We start from the raw sequence: 17,109 nt of genomic DNA, 5'->3' as shown, positions 1-17,109 counted from the left end.
TTCCTTTTATTACTGCTGGCCATTTATTAAAAAGGAGATGGTTCTGGTTTAATTAACCCAGTTGAGAGTAGCAGATGGGGCAGAATGTCTTGCAGCGATAAGACAATTCCGAAATGGCACCAGATGTTGGAAGCTGTCCCTGGTGGTGTTTGAGTGCAGCACAGATGTTCCAGTCCCACCTGGCTGCTTCCTAAGCACTGCAGGCTAAGCAGCTGTGATGTAACCTATATAATGTACGCATAACACTAAAAGCAAAATAATTGAACTGCTGCAGCTTCTTCTGAGGGTGGGACTGCTTGGAGGTGAAATCTTTGAGGACAAATAAATAAGGTCAACTTCTTGGCTTCCTCAGGTCAGTGGAATCCCTGCTTAAAAGCAGTACCAGCCATAACTAGGTGATTTTTGTAACTTTTTGGAGTTTATTTTAAAAAAATTAGCTTGGACAATATGATTCTTAAATCTTCTTTATACCTCGGCCATATCTTTTTAGTGAAAAATTGTTACTATGCGGTATTCAGAAATTAATAATTTATGTGCTGTACACAAATGTCTAGTTGGAAAACTTAATGTTCTTGCTGTAGAAAGGAAGCAAACTTATAAAAAAATGAACACAAATGCAAGCTCTGTCCTTGAATTGGTATTTCAAGATCATTGCAGAATCATTCATGCTTTAAGTAACACAAAAACTAAATATAAGGTGACATGTAATTTTTCATAGGAAGCATAATAAATTAACTTTTATACAATAAGAATGTTTAGCTTTTTTATTATGCTTCCAAATTTTTAATTTTACAAACTGCCAAACTAGTAGCATCACTCCCTAGTTAAAAACTTATTAATCTTTTTAATTTCTCTAAATTTATTTTTAGAGGTGACAAAAACTTGCATGTTTTAGTTCTTGCCTAGGAAAACAAAACTGCAAGATCTGCAAGGCAGTTAGAAATAATCCAGATTATTGTTGCTCAGGCTTGTATAAACATAGTGTGGGGATGAACAGGAAAACAGAGCTGACTTAGGGAGCAGAATCAATAAATCTATCATGTCAAGTGTAGAACAACTTTTCTTCATAAATCCCACATGCAGTTGTTGCAATGGATCTTTGCACAATCCTGTAACAGCTTTTGGCTTCCTTCTGTTTCTAGGTGGATCAGGTGACCCATTTGGAGGATTTGCTGATTTTAGTTCACCTGCTGCTTCAGCAAGTTTCCCATCGTCACAAGGTAGGGTTGATTTAGGGATTGCAATGCTGTTTGAGGGTGGAAGGAGGGAAGAGATGCCGTGAGGCATTATTGAAAGTCCCTTCCCTTTCCAGGGTAAACTGTGTGTGTAACTGGACCACAAGTGCTCTGGGAGGAAGGAAGATGCAGCCTGGCTCAGTGCATGTGCAGACATTTTACCTGCAGACAGACAAGCTTGTCACGAGACGTGGCCACCATCTGAAAAGGTTTCCCTTAAAATTGGACTGGAAAAAAATAAAACAAGCTTGGAAACCACCTAAAGTGACCCATTTTCCTTGGTAGAATGTTTGTGGGATCCTACAGTGCTGCCCAGACTGAACAGGGCTGCAGACAGCCCTGGAGTGGGGAGAGCTGGCTGGCTGCCCTTTGTGAGGTGAATTTGGGCAGGAGTGTTATTTGTGACTGGGGTTCTCAGCCAGGGTGCAGAATCAAGTACAAAATGAGAAAAGAACAGCAAAGAGGCTGAGAAGCAAATCTACCTGGGAGGCAGCTTTTAGTCAGCATGTTTACATCTCTTCCTTTATTTTGCTGTATTGGGAAAGCTCTGCTGGGCATGGGTTAGTTAATACACCTTCCATGTATTTGGTAGGAGAGAACTGCTCTAGTTTTTTACAGGCTGTCGTAGGCAAACCCAAGTTGTTTTGCAAACACAAAGCCGCCTACTATGCAAATAACTCCTGTGTTAATACAGTCTAAATTGATACAATCCTTTATCTGCATTAACATGATTAATCTATTCCAATCACCATTATGCAAGAGACAAGGAGTCCTGTGAAATGATTAATCATTCCTGAACAGTGTAAGCCCCTCTAGAAATCTTTTCCTTCTTGATTAATCATCTTTGAAGTCCTACTGAAGGGGCAAAACCTTCTCCCTTTTACCCCCACTTCCATTATTGGTGCTCAGTGCACAGGTCTGAACATCGAAGGAGCACACTCAGCATTTACTTATCTATCAAGAATATTTAAAGTAGGTTTTAATTTTTAATATGTAATACTAATTGAAACATTCTAATATAGTGCCTTTTTGTGAGGAAGATCAAAGCAAATGTTCTAGTAAGGCCCTAAGCTAATGAATATTAGCCCACTTCATGCGCTGAAGTTGTTCGCAATACTTGGATTTTGTGAACAAATTTACTCTTCTACTGTTCTTTAAATTGTAATGTGTTGTTAAAGAGAGGTGACTATAGGTTGAAGGTGTATGTTGATAAATATTTACATGCAGTGTAAAAGACTGCTGCAGTTACCCATGAGTGGGTGGAATACATTATGGAAGCAGCCATTGCATAGGGCAGGAGATAGAATCTGGCACTGGATTCATCTACCCCAGCTCTACGTGTTTGAATCTGTGTTCACTCAGCTAAAGAAATCCAAGATTTAAATGTTCAGCAGCACTCAAAGTTCATTTCATATGGCTGCACTGTTGTTTGTGATGTCGCTGAAGTACCAAAAGTGAATCAGTGAGAGAATCAAAAAGCTGAGCTGGCCAGTGGCCTGCACTCAGAATGTGATCCACTGTGTAGCCTGTGAACTGTTTAAATGGTGTTGCTTTATATTCAGCATCTTGTGGAAATGTTTTTAAGCTTTTTTCCCCCATCACTGCTGTGAAGCAACACTTTCCTTGTTAATAGGGAAACATGTGTTTTAAGGGAGGTAACATCTCCTGCTTGGCTCCAAGGTTTGACATGCTCTCAGTTCACTGGTTTGTGTCGCAACATCTGTGATGCTGAAGAGGTGTCCTTGCAGGTGACAACAAACAGCTCGTGCTGTTGGCTCTACCTTCACAGTGAGATACAGAGAGAGCTCTGAGTTCTGTGTTCTCATTTAAACACTTGTCTCCGAAAACCTCATCTGTTGAAATGGAACAGTGTTTAAAGTGATGAACTACAGGAGTTCAGCAGAGCTGCTGGTGACAGAAATGCTTGATCCAAGATTGAATTTCTGCTTCAAACCAAAGCATTTAGTTCAGGAATCAAATTTAGAAAACCTAATGTGTTTTATATGAGCACTTCATGGGATAGAAAGTGCCATTATCATCTCAAATAAGCATTCCCTGGCAACTTGCTTTTCAAGTTCTGGAGTTTGTTCCCCTCAGCATGGTTTTATACAAAGAGCTACAACTGTATACAACCAAATTTTGATGTAGTTGTCTTTATCATGATGGAATTTGCTTTATTCAGTGGCTTGTTCCTCACAACTGCTCTCTGCAAATACCAGAATGCCAAGATAAAAAGTTGATAAACATTATCCAAGTTCTCAGTGTTGTTTTGACTGTTGTCTCCAGTCTACCCCTAAGTTACCTTCCAGTTGTACTTCAACTGATGAAAACCTGTCCCTGCTTGTCTGGCATCCATAGGTGACATGTTATCAAACATCTACTTTCTGTGTATGGGTGTTTCATATTTCCTTTGCTACCTTGTTAAAATTGTTGGAATATTCATGAGAAGGAATGATGTCCAGATGGAGGTTCTACCTGCAGATGTTAATCTGGACGGACACAGATCAGCTCTCATTTGTTTCAGTTCATGGAATTTGGCATTTGCTCAGTGCCTTTCTCTAAGTCTTCTTTCTTCTCTGTCTTCCTTCCTCCCACACTGTTGCCTTTCCTTCAGGTACAGCAACAAGTGGAAATGGAGACTTTGGTGACTGGAGTGCCTTCAACCAAGCTTCTCCCTGTCCCAGTGCTTCGTCCGGAGAGCTCTTCAGCAGCACGGCACAGCAGCCAGCTCTAGAGCTCTTCAGTGGCTCACAGCCTGCTCCAAGCCAGCCTCCAGCTGCTTCCAATTCTATGGATCTTTTTGATTTGATGGGACCCTCTCAGACAACCATGACCTCCTCACAAAGCATGAATTTCTCCATGATGAGCTCCAGTTCTATGGGTGTCACTTTACCCATGTCCAGGTCACAGGTATGCTGCTATTGATACACTTCGCTAATGACCTTCTTGCCTTCATGAATTAATCCATTCCTCTCCTGGAATGCATTAGACCTGGTCACTCAGGTGTGATCAGCATTTTGTCCAAAATGTTTGAATTGCCTCCTAAACAGAAAAGTCCTTTTACAAGGCAGTCTCCTTGAAGAGCAGGTTTGAGTTCAAAATTTGTCTACTGCTGGTCATTGTCACTCCACATTGATATGGGATTTGATCTCTGCTTACAAATACTCTTTTAATCTCTAACTGTGGCACCTGGCAACACTGCATTGGAAGAGCTAAAGTTCATGGCTTCATGGGTTTTTGTTGTCTTCTGTGGAAAACTAAACACTTGTTATTTAGTCCTGTTTGCTACTGGTAAATTGTTTCAATGTTTTTGAATGTTTCAAACTTTTCTTTTTTAGCCTCTGCAAAGTGTGAACCCAATGATGCCGAAGCCTAATTCACTTTATAATTCAAGGACAGAGATGGTCCAGAAAAATGCAAGCAAAACTCTACCCTCAACTTGGTCAGATCCCAGTGTAAATATCAGTTTGGACAATTTAGTACCTGGGATGCAGCCTTCCAAACCCCAACAGCCATCGCTTAACACCATGATGCAGCAACAGAGTAAGTGATCATGGCACTGTTTTGTGCACACTGAGCCCTGTCTGTGTTCCATAGGCTCTCCCTGAGATCTGAGTGTTGTGTCCATGACTGTTTTCCTACGTTTAATCGCACTTGTTTCATAAAGTACTGTGACATCGTGACACAAGTGAAGTTTTCTAAATGGAGATTAATGTGTCAGGAGGCTGTGTCTGTGCAGGTTCTACTGTAGAGCTTGCACCATTTCTGAACCCTGGTTTGAGGCTTCCTAATCTTTAGAACTTCTCTGGAATATGCAGAATGTATATTGTTATAAAATTATATTTGAAACTTCTATAGAAGTTTTCTGAGTCTTCATGCAGAAAATAGGGAAAGAAGTGCAATAGAATCATAGAATCATTCAGGTTGGAAAGACCTCAGGGATGATTGAGTCCAACCTCTGATCTGACTGATCCCCACCTTGTCAACCAGCCCAGAGCACTGAGTGCCACATCCAGGCATTCCCTGAACACGTCCAGGGATGGTGACTCCACCACCTCCCTGGGCAGCCTCCTCCAGTGCCTGACCATCCTTTCAGTGAAGAAATTCCTCCTGATGGCCAAATCAGGAAATAGCCACAGGTCTGGTCATCATACCCATGTTCCCAGCAGTGACCACACGAGTTTCTTAAAACACACAAGAGTTCCTTCAGTATCATCAGATTCTGATTCTGTGCACCTTCTCTTTGCTGCAGATATGCAACAACCGATGAATGTGATAACCCAAAACTTTGCAGCTGTGAACCTCAGCCCTCAGCCCAACATGATGCCTGTCAGGCCCCAGAGCAGCCCGTTGCTGGGGCCCATGGGGATGGCAATGCCCAGTGTGATGTCAGGTGCCATGGGCATGACCTCCATGGCAGCCACGCCGATGATGAACCAGGGAATGATGGGAATGAACATGGGAGTGCCAGCCACAGGAATGGGCACAATAGGAATGGGGGTACCCAATATGGCTATGACCTCGCTGACTCCTGGGACTGTACAACCCAAGCAAGATGCCTTTGCAAATTTTGCCAATTTTAGCAAATAAAGATTGTAAAATAAATAAATAAAATGAGATTAAAATAAAATAAAATAAATGGGCAGACTGAATGAAGGATTTTTAGCTGCACAAATATAGCTGGGGAAGGGATGGGAAACACTGATCAATACTTTTTTTTTTTTCTTTATCAGTTAAAGTGTCTACATAAAGAACCAAAAGCTATTTTCTAAGTGTTGAAATAAATAGTGTTCAAATTCTGGAGAGGTGAGAGATTCTTCTAAGGAATGTGTTGGATGATTTTGCAAAATAATTTGTATTAAGACCATCAAAAAACCTTTCCTACGTAGAAGAACCAATTTTAACTTTGAGACTTGATGGAAGACTGGATTGGGGACTGGGTAAAAATGTTTGAATCTAATTTTATACTTTTCTTTTTTCTTGAAGAGCTTTGACTTTCTTTTTCCCCCTCTCCCTGATCGCTTTGTCATAATTGGATCATTCCTTTTACTACCACTGAGTCCACAATTGTGAAGTCACTCAAGTACTCTGATCAGTTTTTTATAAGAATATATATTTTTGTCCAAAAATGGCTTACATATGTGACTATGGCTAATTCAAAGGGACCTGGAATGTATATATACTTTTGCTAATGTTCCAGCCACACTGCTGTATTACCCAAATTTTTATTGTAAAAATCCTCTCTCAGCAATTTGGTGATCAACAGATTTTTGGGGTCTTAACATGCTTCTAATGTTATAACTGATATCCCATGCAAGTCTGGGAGAAGCTTTATCCAAGACTGCTGGAAGGTTTCCTTTCAGAAAACTCCAGAAAATGCACTTTCTTGGAGTTCTTTTCCAGTGGCACTTGACGTCCTTTGTAGCACCAATGTCCCTAAAGAGCCACTGGTTTAGGGCATCAGCAGCAAGTGAATCACACTTCAGCGATGTAAATCTATAACCTAACTTAATCCAATGGCATTGGATCCTGACTTTTATACAACACTTGGTGATTCTTTTGTGTAAATATGGCATTAGCAGCTGTGGAATCCAATAGAGAAGTAAAAAAATATATATATTAATAAAGGAGACCTGTAGCAGTCAAAGATTTTACTGATTTACTGAAAGCAAAAGAAAGAATTAAGGTTTTGGGGGGTTTTGTTTTTCCTTCTGTAATTCTGCATTTAAGTTCACATGAATCAAGATTTTAGAATCTGGAACACAAAGACATTGTTATGTTCACAAGCTGGGAATATTGTTAAGAATAAGCACTATACTATAGGTATGAAATTTATTGCCTCCCCTTTCTTATGTTGGATTTCTTTTTTATTATTAAATTGATAAAACTTTGTTTCCATTGTATTCATAATGTTCTGTTATACATAACATTAAAATGTTCATTAAAATCAATGTTGGGCTGCTTTTCCTTTCATTCCATTTGACGTTTATGAGAGCATTTGGGAAAAAAAAATAATTATAATTTGGGCAAAGTAATTTTTATAAATAATTTAAAATTGTTTAATGACTTCTTATCTGAAGCCTTTCCTATCTGGCTCTACCGTTAGGAATTAAAAATGAAGCAGGCAAGATATCCTGACCCGCTCCAGCCTTGCTAATGCTCCATCTACAACATTTCTAATTAGGCAGAAATTCATGTACTTCAGCTAAGTGGTAATGAAAAGTGATTCATTTGCTGAATAAGAGATGAGAGTGAGTGTAATTAGCTGACTGCGGTTTTTAATCTTTCAACAATTCAATGTGTTTAAATTAGTTTCAAAGAATAGGAGCTTTCAAGTGTTGTTACATCAAAGTAATCAAGGCAGGCTTCAACGGCTGAGTAGGAGAGATGGCTCTGGTTCCTGTTCTGAAACCTTTACACTTATTTGGAATAATCATCTTCAAACCCTCTCGTTGGAACAGATGGGAAGGCTCAGACTGGTTCAATGTATGCCGAGTTGTGGTGGGAAGGAAGCTCCTTCCAGGGGTGGAGATGAGGGCCAAGGAAAGCTAAACCTGTACTCTGTTGTTATCCTGTTGTGCTGGAGGCTGCAGTGCTTCTCAATCCTCCTTGGGAGGTTTTGGGATGAAGAGGATGAGTGTTCCTCATGCTCTCCTCCTAAGGTGGGTTTGGCCAGTGAAATAGCTTTGAGTGGAATCAGGACCATGTCCCTGTTCAGGTTGTTCCATCTCTTCAGAGGATCCCTTGGTTTCACTTCTAATTGACATTAGTGATAATGAAGCAGATTTGTCAGGGCTTAGAATGACTCCAGTGTTAAATGTCACTTTGGGGTAGGTCTGTGGTTGTGCCAATCACACCTCAGTTGGGTGCAGTGGCTCAGGGAGCAGCTGCAGTGCTGAACAGATCCCTGTTCATCCCATGCATCAATATCCTCATGAAGAAGGTGTGTGGAGTGTGAGAAGCTTTGTCAACCTGCCAGGTCCTCTGCAGGTGAATGAGAACAAAGTCCTTTGAGCCAAAATAAACATGAGAACAGAAACCCTGGAAAGATTCCTTCAGAATGTGGGCCAGGTGCATCCCTGTGCATCTTTTCTGCAATGATGAGAGCCTGGAAGTTTTGTCACATTATCTCCCCCAGTTCAAGCACATAGATCACAGGTAACAGTGCTTAAGCACAATATGATTTACATCTTTATTTAAAGACTGAATATAAAATGGGTTTTGCTTAAAACAATATTGAACTTGTTTAAGATGAATACCATAAAATGTTTCCATCTCTGATATTTCAGGTATGAACAACATATAGTATCTTTAAGCTAAAAATAACCTTCCTGTGTGAAAATACAAATGAAGCTACTTTGTGAATGGCAACAGATCTACCATTTATCAGCTGCTGCCTAGTAGAATTCCTATATAATCAAAATCATGCTGCAGTGTTAGTACAACTCTTTTCTTCAGTTCTGAAGTCCTGCTGTATCTGTGATCTCTCTAGAAGAATTTGGCTGGATGAATGCAATATATGTGTATACAGAAACAGAATTCAATACACAGAATTAGAAGATTCTATAAATTAACTGTGCATCTGGTCCTAAGAGTTAAACTTCTCTCACCTCGGGATTTTGTGGCTTCTAAACTTAATAAGAGTTCATTTAAATGAGTGCAATCCTTTGTAAAGGTTGTCTCTACTTCAGAAGAGGAGAAAGGTGCAGCAGAATCTAACTCTCTTTTTTTTATAGATTCATTAAAAAAATGCATCCTGATGTGTACAAAGGAGTAATAAATTCAGCACAGGTGCAAGTTCAGTGATAACTAGAGCATCCACCATGTTCTACAAAAGAAATTATATTCAAAACAGCTAAACAAGGGTATTTATAGCAGCATCTGTTTCAGCTCTATCTGTCAGCTAAGAACAGTCTGACACAGCTTAGGGGAGGTGGGGGAGGGATTTATCAATGAAGTGTTTACATAATGCAGGCAGGCATTGTATACTCAAGGTGATACCAGCTATAACAGGATAACAAATATCTAAAGACACTTTTATTCTCAGAGGCCTTTGCTCCAGGAGTCACTCTACAAAATTGCCTCCATGTTCCTCTGTGCTTGACTGTAAACACACTCATAGCAGATGACATTTTATAGTGCCATCGCTGGCTTCTGATTAAGGCTTTTAATGCTGAGGGGATGTTTGGTTTTAATTTTTTTTCTTCCTCCCAAGTTTTATTCCAAGATGTCACTGACTAAAATTTAGAATTGTTTCAGGTTTCCAATTGTTTTGGGGTTTCAAACTCTTCTTTCTCTCCTGGTGATGGAAGTGCAGTTCCTTGGGACAGAGCAGGGCTGTGGCTGTGGGGTCTGAAGGACCAAGTGGCAGTGCAGTTTCTTCCCATCAGCCAGAAACCACAATCCCCAGGAACCTTCTTTGGCCACATCACATGGACTTGGAGCTGACTTTAACATTTTAAACATTTCCACAGGCAAAGGGCTTCCAGGAGGTGCTGGTGGGAGAATGGTGGTTGTAGCCCTGCTTCTGGGAGCTGCTTTTAGAGCTTTGAGGAGAGAAGTTGCAAAGACATCATGGTGAGCTGAGTTAATGTTGTGAGACTGAGAAGGATGGCACCTGGAATTTGTAAGTCAATCTGTACAGCCTGTTCAATGATCTGGTCACAGTTTTATCTGGCTGGGATGCCATTGAATTTTTCTTCTCTGTGTAAAATGACCTTTAAAAACTGGGATGTCACTCATTTCCATTTTTTCTGTGTTTCCGCATCCACTGTTCACCTAAGGAATGATAAGAGGTTAGAGAAATTCTGCAGAATGGGGAAAATGAAGAAAGGTGCCTTTGCAGAACTCAGTGTATCCCTGGATTCTGCGGCTGGGGATTTTTTACATGGAGAAATCCAGTCTCTACATCCATGTAAATTCTGCATGCGTACAGCACAGCGAAGGCGCAGCTCCTCTCTGTTTTTAAAAATGTCTTTACTCCTCACAAACTTGCAGATTTTTTTTTTAATCATGCCATAAGGTACTGGCTCAGTAATTAACTGGTTCTTTAATCGAGCTACAATTACTTTGTTTCATGAGAAGAGAGAAAAAAAAAGAATGGATACCAAGACAGAGGTACTTTCGACATCTGGGAACCTCCTAACAGCTGGCTATCTAATGAATATGCATCTGCTTAAGAGGCTGTAGGCCATTAATAAACCAATAGATATAAAACAGAAACAATCTTTGTCAGCTTCAAATGAGATTGGATGCAATGTGCTGTGAAGTGTCACTGTCACATTGAATCGAGCCGGGGAGGTTAACGGCGGCTCCGCTCTGCCAGCAGCTCCGCAGCAGAAAAGGCGGAAAGCAGCTCCAGCGCTGGGTGCAGGGACGGGGCTGGGCCTGCCGAGCTTTGCGGGTGGCTTATGCTGTGTTTTCCTCCTCATTTCTCCTGGTACCAATTGGGTTTGAGGCACTGGTGACCTTTTATTTGCCACTCCAGCAGTTGTGTCTTTTCGGGTTTGATGGAGGAGGATGTGGGGTTTCCCACACAAATTATTTGAGCGACGCGGGAATTGCTCACGTGAATAAATGACTGGGGAGAAGTTACAGGAATGTGATAAAAATGCACCTATTTGACTGAGACCTGGGGCTTTGTAAGGAGGCTCAGAGCAGCGCCTGAGCTGTTGTTGTACAACAGGATTGTTGTAGGGTGAAACAAATATCCTTAAAACACTGACAGTGACCTCATGTGACTGTACAGATATCTCTGACCCCTTAAGAGTTGTATGTGCACTTGTTCCAAGGTGGGAAGCATCATATTTTGTCCCAAGCTGTACCAGCACTTGGTACATTCGAGTTGTTCTGCGACTTTGTTTCCTGGGGCAGCTCCCATAAAATGTGAAGTGGATTTATTTTAGGGATCTTTTCTGCACAGCCTGGGTTAGTCCAGCGTGTTCTTCCTTTTAAGTGATGGTCATTCTGCACAGTGTGGAATTCTGCAGGAGTGAGGAATGTCACCTAGGTGGCATTTTCCTCAGAGAAAATCCACTATTTCAGCTTAAGCCCCAATAATGGAACAAGGCACTGTCAGCTACGGTAGAGCTGGGCTGCAGGCACTCCTGGGATGGGAGCAGGGGCAGTTTTTATGTTTGGTTTTGGGGACCTGGAGTAGCTATCTGGTACCTCACCTGGCCTCTGCTTTAGAGCCAGACTTACACCATGTAGGTTTCAGTTCCCAGGAAACTCTATAAACTGAGATTTGTGGTAGTTTCCTTTGCAGCTCAGTTGTAAAGGGCAGTCTTGGGTTTAGCAGAAATTGTAACATGAAGCTTTTTGCCCCTGATTTACAGATTTTCGTTACAAGAAAATGGAAGCAAGAGAAGTTAAAATGGGAAAATGAGTGCTCTGTAATTACTGCAGATTTTCTCTAGTAGCTTCTCAAGAGAAAAATTTTGCACTTTGTATCATCACATCAATATAGTTTAAGACAAAATCTGTTAATAAGATTGACTTAATTCCTAGAATAGTGTTTGTCTTACCCTTAGTTTTAAGATAGAAAATTATTCAAAGTCTCTTTCAGAGTTGCAGCCGCACTGGTGACAAATTTAACTTGCGAGACTTGAAATTTTACATCAAGGCTTGGTGTAAAGGGGAGGTGTAAACCTCTGCACTCAGTCAAGCATCTTCCTGGCTTCTGCAGGGCTGGAATTTTCTCTCTTTGCTTCACTGCTGCACTGCCACAGCCCTTGGGCAGCAGCAAGTGCTGACCATGGTGAGGAGAGCAGGTTGGTCAGTCAGATTCTCCCACCTGCCCTCTCCGGAGCTCTGCCTTTCAGCCCCGCATCAACAGCACTCTCAGATGCCATGGTTTTATGTTTTTTGAGGCAGACAAAAGAGCACGAGGTAAAGGAGGGCTGTCCTTTAAGTACTTTCACTTTTCAAGGTCATTTGTGGAGCTTTAATCAATCAGAAAGCTAAATCCATGCAAAAAAGTATCTATAATGAACCGAGCATATCTTGAACATTATCCCTTCAGCTGAATACGAATTCAGCTTCAATGGTTATGTTCACCAAGTTCAGCATCTCTGTGAACATTTATAAAGTAAGCAGAGAAGCCACTACTATTGTGGTTTGGCATCTATCAATTTCTTGTCCTTTTTTTCTGTAATTGATTTATTAATTACAGCATCTTAATGATCTATTTAAAATAAATAAGCCATTTACACCATTTCAAAGGTATTTTGTGATGTTCAGCTGATATTAAAATAGCACCAGCCTTATGTGCTTTTTCAGCAAGTGACCTAATTAGTTAATAAAGTAATTGAATATTAAAAAGGATGTTGCAAGTGATTAAAATTTAAGAGCCTTCAGAACATTATTAAAGCTATAAATCATACATCACTGTTTTAATTTGCATAGCTACAGAATTACTAATGGTCCCACATGCATAAGCTACTTGGCAATTAGTCTTTTAACAAACTGTTGGTGATACTATAAGGTTACCAAAATCTTTTCCCAATTTTGATTTGCAAACAAAATCCAGGATTGGAGAACACTAAGGGTTAAATTTGTAAAAGCCAGACAATTTGGTTCTTTCAGTTGTCTCTCTACCTGCCTCTGTTTGCCCCTTGTTCCTCCACCTTCCAGGCCAGGGAGCACATCCTTCCAAGTCCCCCTGAGGTGTGTAAAGGAGATAAGGAAGTGTCTGCTCCCTCCTTGAGCTTCCTGAACTGGCTTCCAAATATGTTTTCCAGCCCTGTCTGATGTGCACAAATTTCCCTACCTGGTGTTGGACCATTCTCCATCTTTCTCTCACACATACAACTGTGTGAGAACAACAAGGGTGCCACTTCACTTCCCCTGGACTCGAGGTCCATATTGGCACTGGGCAGACAAAGGGAGCTGCTGGCTGCCAGCAGTCGTACCTGAGCTTTGTCCCATGGTCATTGCCTTTGGGATGTGGGAGAACCACACCAGGTGCTCATCACCTTCCGTTCCCTATGCTGGGGCTTGCAGCTCACGGGAAACCTCAAGTATCTGCAAACAAAAAAGAGTTGGGAAAATGATGGGAGTTTCCTGCCCTGCGCTGTGGGCAGCCATGGCGATGAGGGTCAGCTGCCCATGGCCCCTGGCCAAGGCCTCAGGCTGGCTGCAGGCAGGAGGAGAGACAGGATGACAGTTTTCAACTTAATTGGACACAAACTGCACTGGCCAGATGAGCTGCCCTGGTCACCCTCTCACCAGCATCCAGCATCTCCGCAGCAGCAGCTCCTGGCCTCGGGAATGACGGCCAGCAGAGCACGGTCCAGCGCACAGGCAGAGAGCAGGTCTGGCTCTGCCTTCAGCACTCGCAGCCTGACAAGAGGAAAACAGTGCTGGGGGCAAAGGGAACGGCCTGGTGTGTGATGGAGCACAGCCCAGCACCGGCAGCTCCAGCCGGAGCACCGAGAGCTGGAGAGGAGAATGGCCTGAGCTGCAGCACAGCCACTGTGTCAGCTCGGCAGCCTCTTCCCCGGAGCACTCCTGGGGACTGCCCCACAGCACTGCCTCCTCCCCGGATCGCACAGCCCTGGGCTCCTGCGGGCCCCGGGACTGGCTTGTTTGCTCCCGTTCCAGGGGTGGACTCATAGCAAAGGTGGGTGCCTGAGCAGCTGCTGATTTTCCCACCATTTTCTTTGAGGCAGGGTCTTCATGGAATCACAGAATCATGGAATGGTTTGGGTTGGAAGGGACCTGAAATATCATCTAATTCCAACCTTCCTGCCAACCAGCTCACTTTCCACTAGCACCACTAGCACCAGGCTGCTCAGAGTTCTATCCAGCCTGGCGTGAACACTTCCAGGCATGGGGCAGCCACAACTTCCCTGGACAGCCTGTGCCAGGGCTTCACCACCCTCACAGCCAAGAATTTCTCTCTAATACTTCATCTCAATTTACTCTCCTTCAACTTGGAGCCATTCCCCCCTTGTCCTGTCACGACATGCTCTTTTCCTCCCTCTCTTTGGGAGCTGGGATTTCAGCATCCCAGCCCATCCCAGGGACTGATGCCTGTGTGGCTCTTGCTCCCTGCCCCTGCTCTCACACTCTGCCCAGCTGGGTCACTGCAGGTGGCTGCCTGAGTAAGCGGCTACCTTCATCTAGTAAGCCTCAAGTCCCTTTGTTTTTTAATGGAGCAAAAAAAGACATTACAGAACAGCATTTACATGTGAAACAAAGATGCGGTTTCACCCAGTCAGCAGAAGCCTTGGCGTAGTTTTAGCTTTTAAAGTGCTACATTACCAGAAGAATTTCTTTTTTGTGCAGCAAAAACTTTTCAGGAGTTTCCTTTGAAGCCTTTATTGAGGTCAAGGGCTGCAGCCTTTTGCAATCTCTCCATGTCAGCCTACAGCAGTTTGGAAAGCCCTTACACTGGATATTGTGACAAACACCAGCTCTTTGTTCATTAGTTTACACTTGGTAATAGATGTGAGGCCAGGGTGGAGGATGCTCTCGGCGAGTGATTCACACTCTGCTGCACTAACGCTTGCCATGACTGCAATAGCTGGAGACAGGACGACCCTCTTTTAAGGGTCTGTGTTTTTAATTAAAACACCAAGATGAGGAATGGGTGACTTCAGAGCATTTTGACCCAACAAGGAATGACAAGCACATGGCTGCTTTTAAAATAACCTAATTAATACCCACTATCTTATCAGTATAAAACTGTCAGCACGTGAGGAGGGTGGGCAAACACAGATGCAAAGCATTTGTAAATGAGGCTACACACACACAAATGTTACTGCAATACCAGCAACACACTAAGGTGCACACTTTGGAATATTTAGCTCCAAAAGCAAACTGGAGAGGTCTGGAGTCGATTCCAATTCACACCTCTGGACTAATCTTAGGGCAAGTTACATCAACAATCTGTTTCAGTGCACCTTGACTCCACCACCCAGTTTCACTTCAATATTGTACCATCACCCGCTGGCCTTCAAGGCGTGGGAAGGGGACCAGGAGCCCACCCAGGGTGACACACCTGCCTTTGGACAAGCATATTCTGCCCAGCTGAGGATATTTACTTTAAAAACACCTGGGTTTACAAAACACTGCAAACACAGTCAATTTTAGAAGCAAACACAGCCAGCGCTCCTCACCTGAACACTTTCCCAACACATGGTCGGTAACCATTCCACACACAGTAACTAACTGCTCCTTATTCCATATGGGATCCCTTCCCTGTGAGTCACTCCTCCAAAGGAACACAACTAAAAGCCATCTCCTTACTCTCAGATCTGAGCTCTGGATGCAAGGAGGACCTGCCAAGAGTGTCCCCCACCCCTTTTATCAACTTCCCACTGCTCTCATTTCGAAGCCTCCAAGGCAACTATAAGTTTTCTCCAGTTAGTAACAATTGCTCCCTTTTCCCCAAAACACTCAGCAAGGAGTCCTCGTTCCCAGCAGAGGAGTGTAAGATCAGGAACATTCTGCTTTCTGGTCCAGCTTGTCCCAGCTCACAGAACATACTGTGGCTGACTGCAACCCCTGCAGCCCCAGCATCGCTCCGAGCTCCTTCCTCTGAGCGTGGTGAGTATCCTGTTTGCCATCCTTCCTGCTGCTCTGTGCCATTAGCACGATAGCATCAGGTTTTCCACTTAAGCTCCCACATCCTTTTCCTGATCAACACGTTGTACAATTGTTCCATTGACCACGCTCTGATGGAAAAAACGTACCGAGCTGGAGCCTCGTCCCCCACAGGGCAGGACAGCAAGGGGCTGGTTTCCTTCTTCCAGCCTGTCCTGGTGCATTTACACATAACTCTATCACAGCCCCCACATTTGCAAACAACACTATTGTATAGGATTTATCCACTTCATCATTGAGTATAAATGAATTGTGATTTCTGTCTGTAAATATGTGACAAGGTAGGGATACCAACAGAGTGCTGTCTTACAGGCTGGGCAGCACTGCCACCAGTTGATGTTTGCCAATGTGCTCTAGCAAACCCAACACCAACTCCAGCACTCCTCCCACAGCCAGTGTTTCCTCCAGCCATGTCCTCACCCCTGCTGGACAGCTACAGGACTCCTCTGCTCCTATCTATACCCCACAGCACCCTCAGCAGTTACCTGGCAGAGCTGTGCTGTCGCTCCTGCCTGGCCTGGCCTTGGTTTCCTACACCAAGCACTGCCTCCCTGCAAGGTCTTCAGCCTTGTGCCTGCACATTCCCTGTGACAATTCCAGCGATGTTTTGCCCATCACAGAGTTCCCTTTGCAGGTTCCAGTCCAAGCCCAGAACCCACCTTGCAGAGGTGCCTAAGCCAACACAAAGGGACCAAGTTTTGACCAGTTCATGCCAGCACCCTGTTGTCAGCCTTGGCTGGGAGGCGAGGGCTGCCCAGGGAGGTGGTGCAGTCACTGTCCCTGCAGGTGTTCAAGGAACGACTGGATGTGGCACTCAGCGCTCTGGTCTGGCTGACAGACTGCGGATGGCTAACAGGCTGGATTCGGTGATCCCGGAGGTCTTTTCCAGCCTCAGTGATTCTGTGACTGCGTGAGGGCTCTGTCCCAGCGACTCCAGCCGTGCCACCACTCCGGCACAGCTGTTTTTAGGGGAAAATTAGGCCTGCTGCAAAGGGAAAGATGATACTGTGCAAACACCTAACTGCTCACACGGCGGGGAGACGCAGCACCCGGGGCCTGCCCTGGGCCGTGTGAAGCAGCCGGGAGACACAGCCGGTCGCTCCCGGAGCGGTTCCCGGGCGGTGTTCGGGGTGCCGCTGCCCGAGCTCTGCCTCCATCCCCTCCATCCCCTCAGTCCCTCACGCCGCCGCGGGGTTTCCCTGCCCGCTGCTGCCCCCTGGCGGGGCGCGGGCCCGGCGGCTGCTCCAGGCCGGGAGAGGGATGG

The 17,109-nt window shown here is 43.8% G+C and overlaps 1 protein-coding gene and 1 long non-coding RNA gene across 2 annotated transcripts in view; one reads left to right on the top strand and one right to left on the bottom strand.

The window, feature by feature from the left end:
* The window catches only part of CLINT1 (clathrin interactor 1), a 47,194-nt gene extending 40,008 nt beyond the window's left edge, over window positions 1-7,186 (top strand). Inside the window, exons 9-12 of the mRNA XM_085073838.1 lie at window positions 1,143-1,220; window positions 3,850-4,145; window positions 4,574-4,778; window positions 5,488-7,186. Of these exons, the coding sequence (XP_084929964.1) occupies window positions 1,143-1,220; window positions 3,850-4,145; window positions 4,574-4,778; window positions 5,488-5,825 (917 nt within the window). The 3' untranslated portion in view covers window positions 5,826-7,186. The remainder of the gene's footprint in view (window positions 1-1,142; window positions 1,221-3,849; window positions 4,146-4,573; window positions 4,779-5,487) is intronic.
* On the bottom strand, window positions 6,231-17,015 carry LOC146431324 (uncharacterized). Its single transcript, XR_014854932.1, has 3 exons — window positions 16,505-17,015; window positions 13,148-13,259; window positions 6,231-10,013 (listed from the first exon to the last, which is right to left on the bottom strand). It is a non-coding gene; the product is annotated as an uncharacterized LOC146431324 (long non-coding RNA).
* Between the last annotated feature and the right edge of the window lie 94 nt (window positions 17,016-17,109).

This window comes from Lichenostomus cassidix, chromosome 13 (genome assembly GCF_008360975.1).
Source record: "Lichenostomus cassidix isolate B80296 chromosome 13, HeHo_3.0, whole genome shotgun sequence".
Lineage (NCBI taxonomy): Eukaryota > Metazoa > Chordata > Aves > Passeriformes > Meliphagidae > Lichenostomus > Lichenostomus cassidix.
This window is presented reverse-complemented; position numbering and strand designations above follow the sequence as displayed.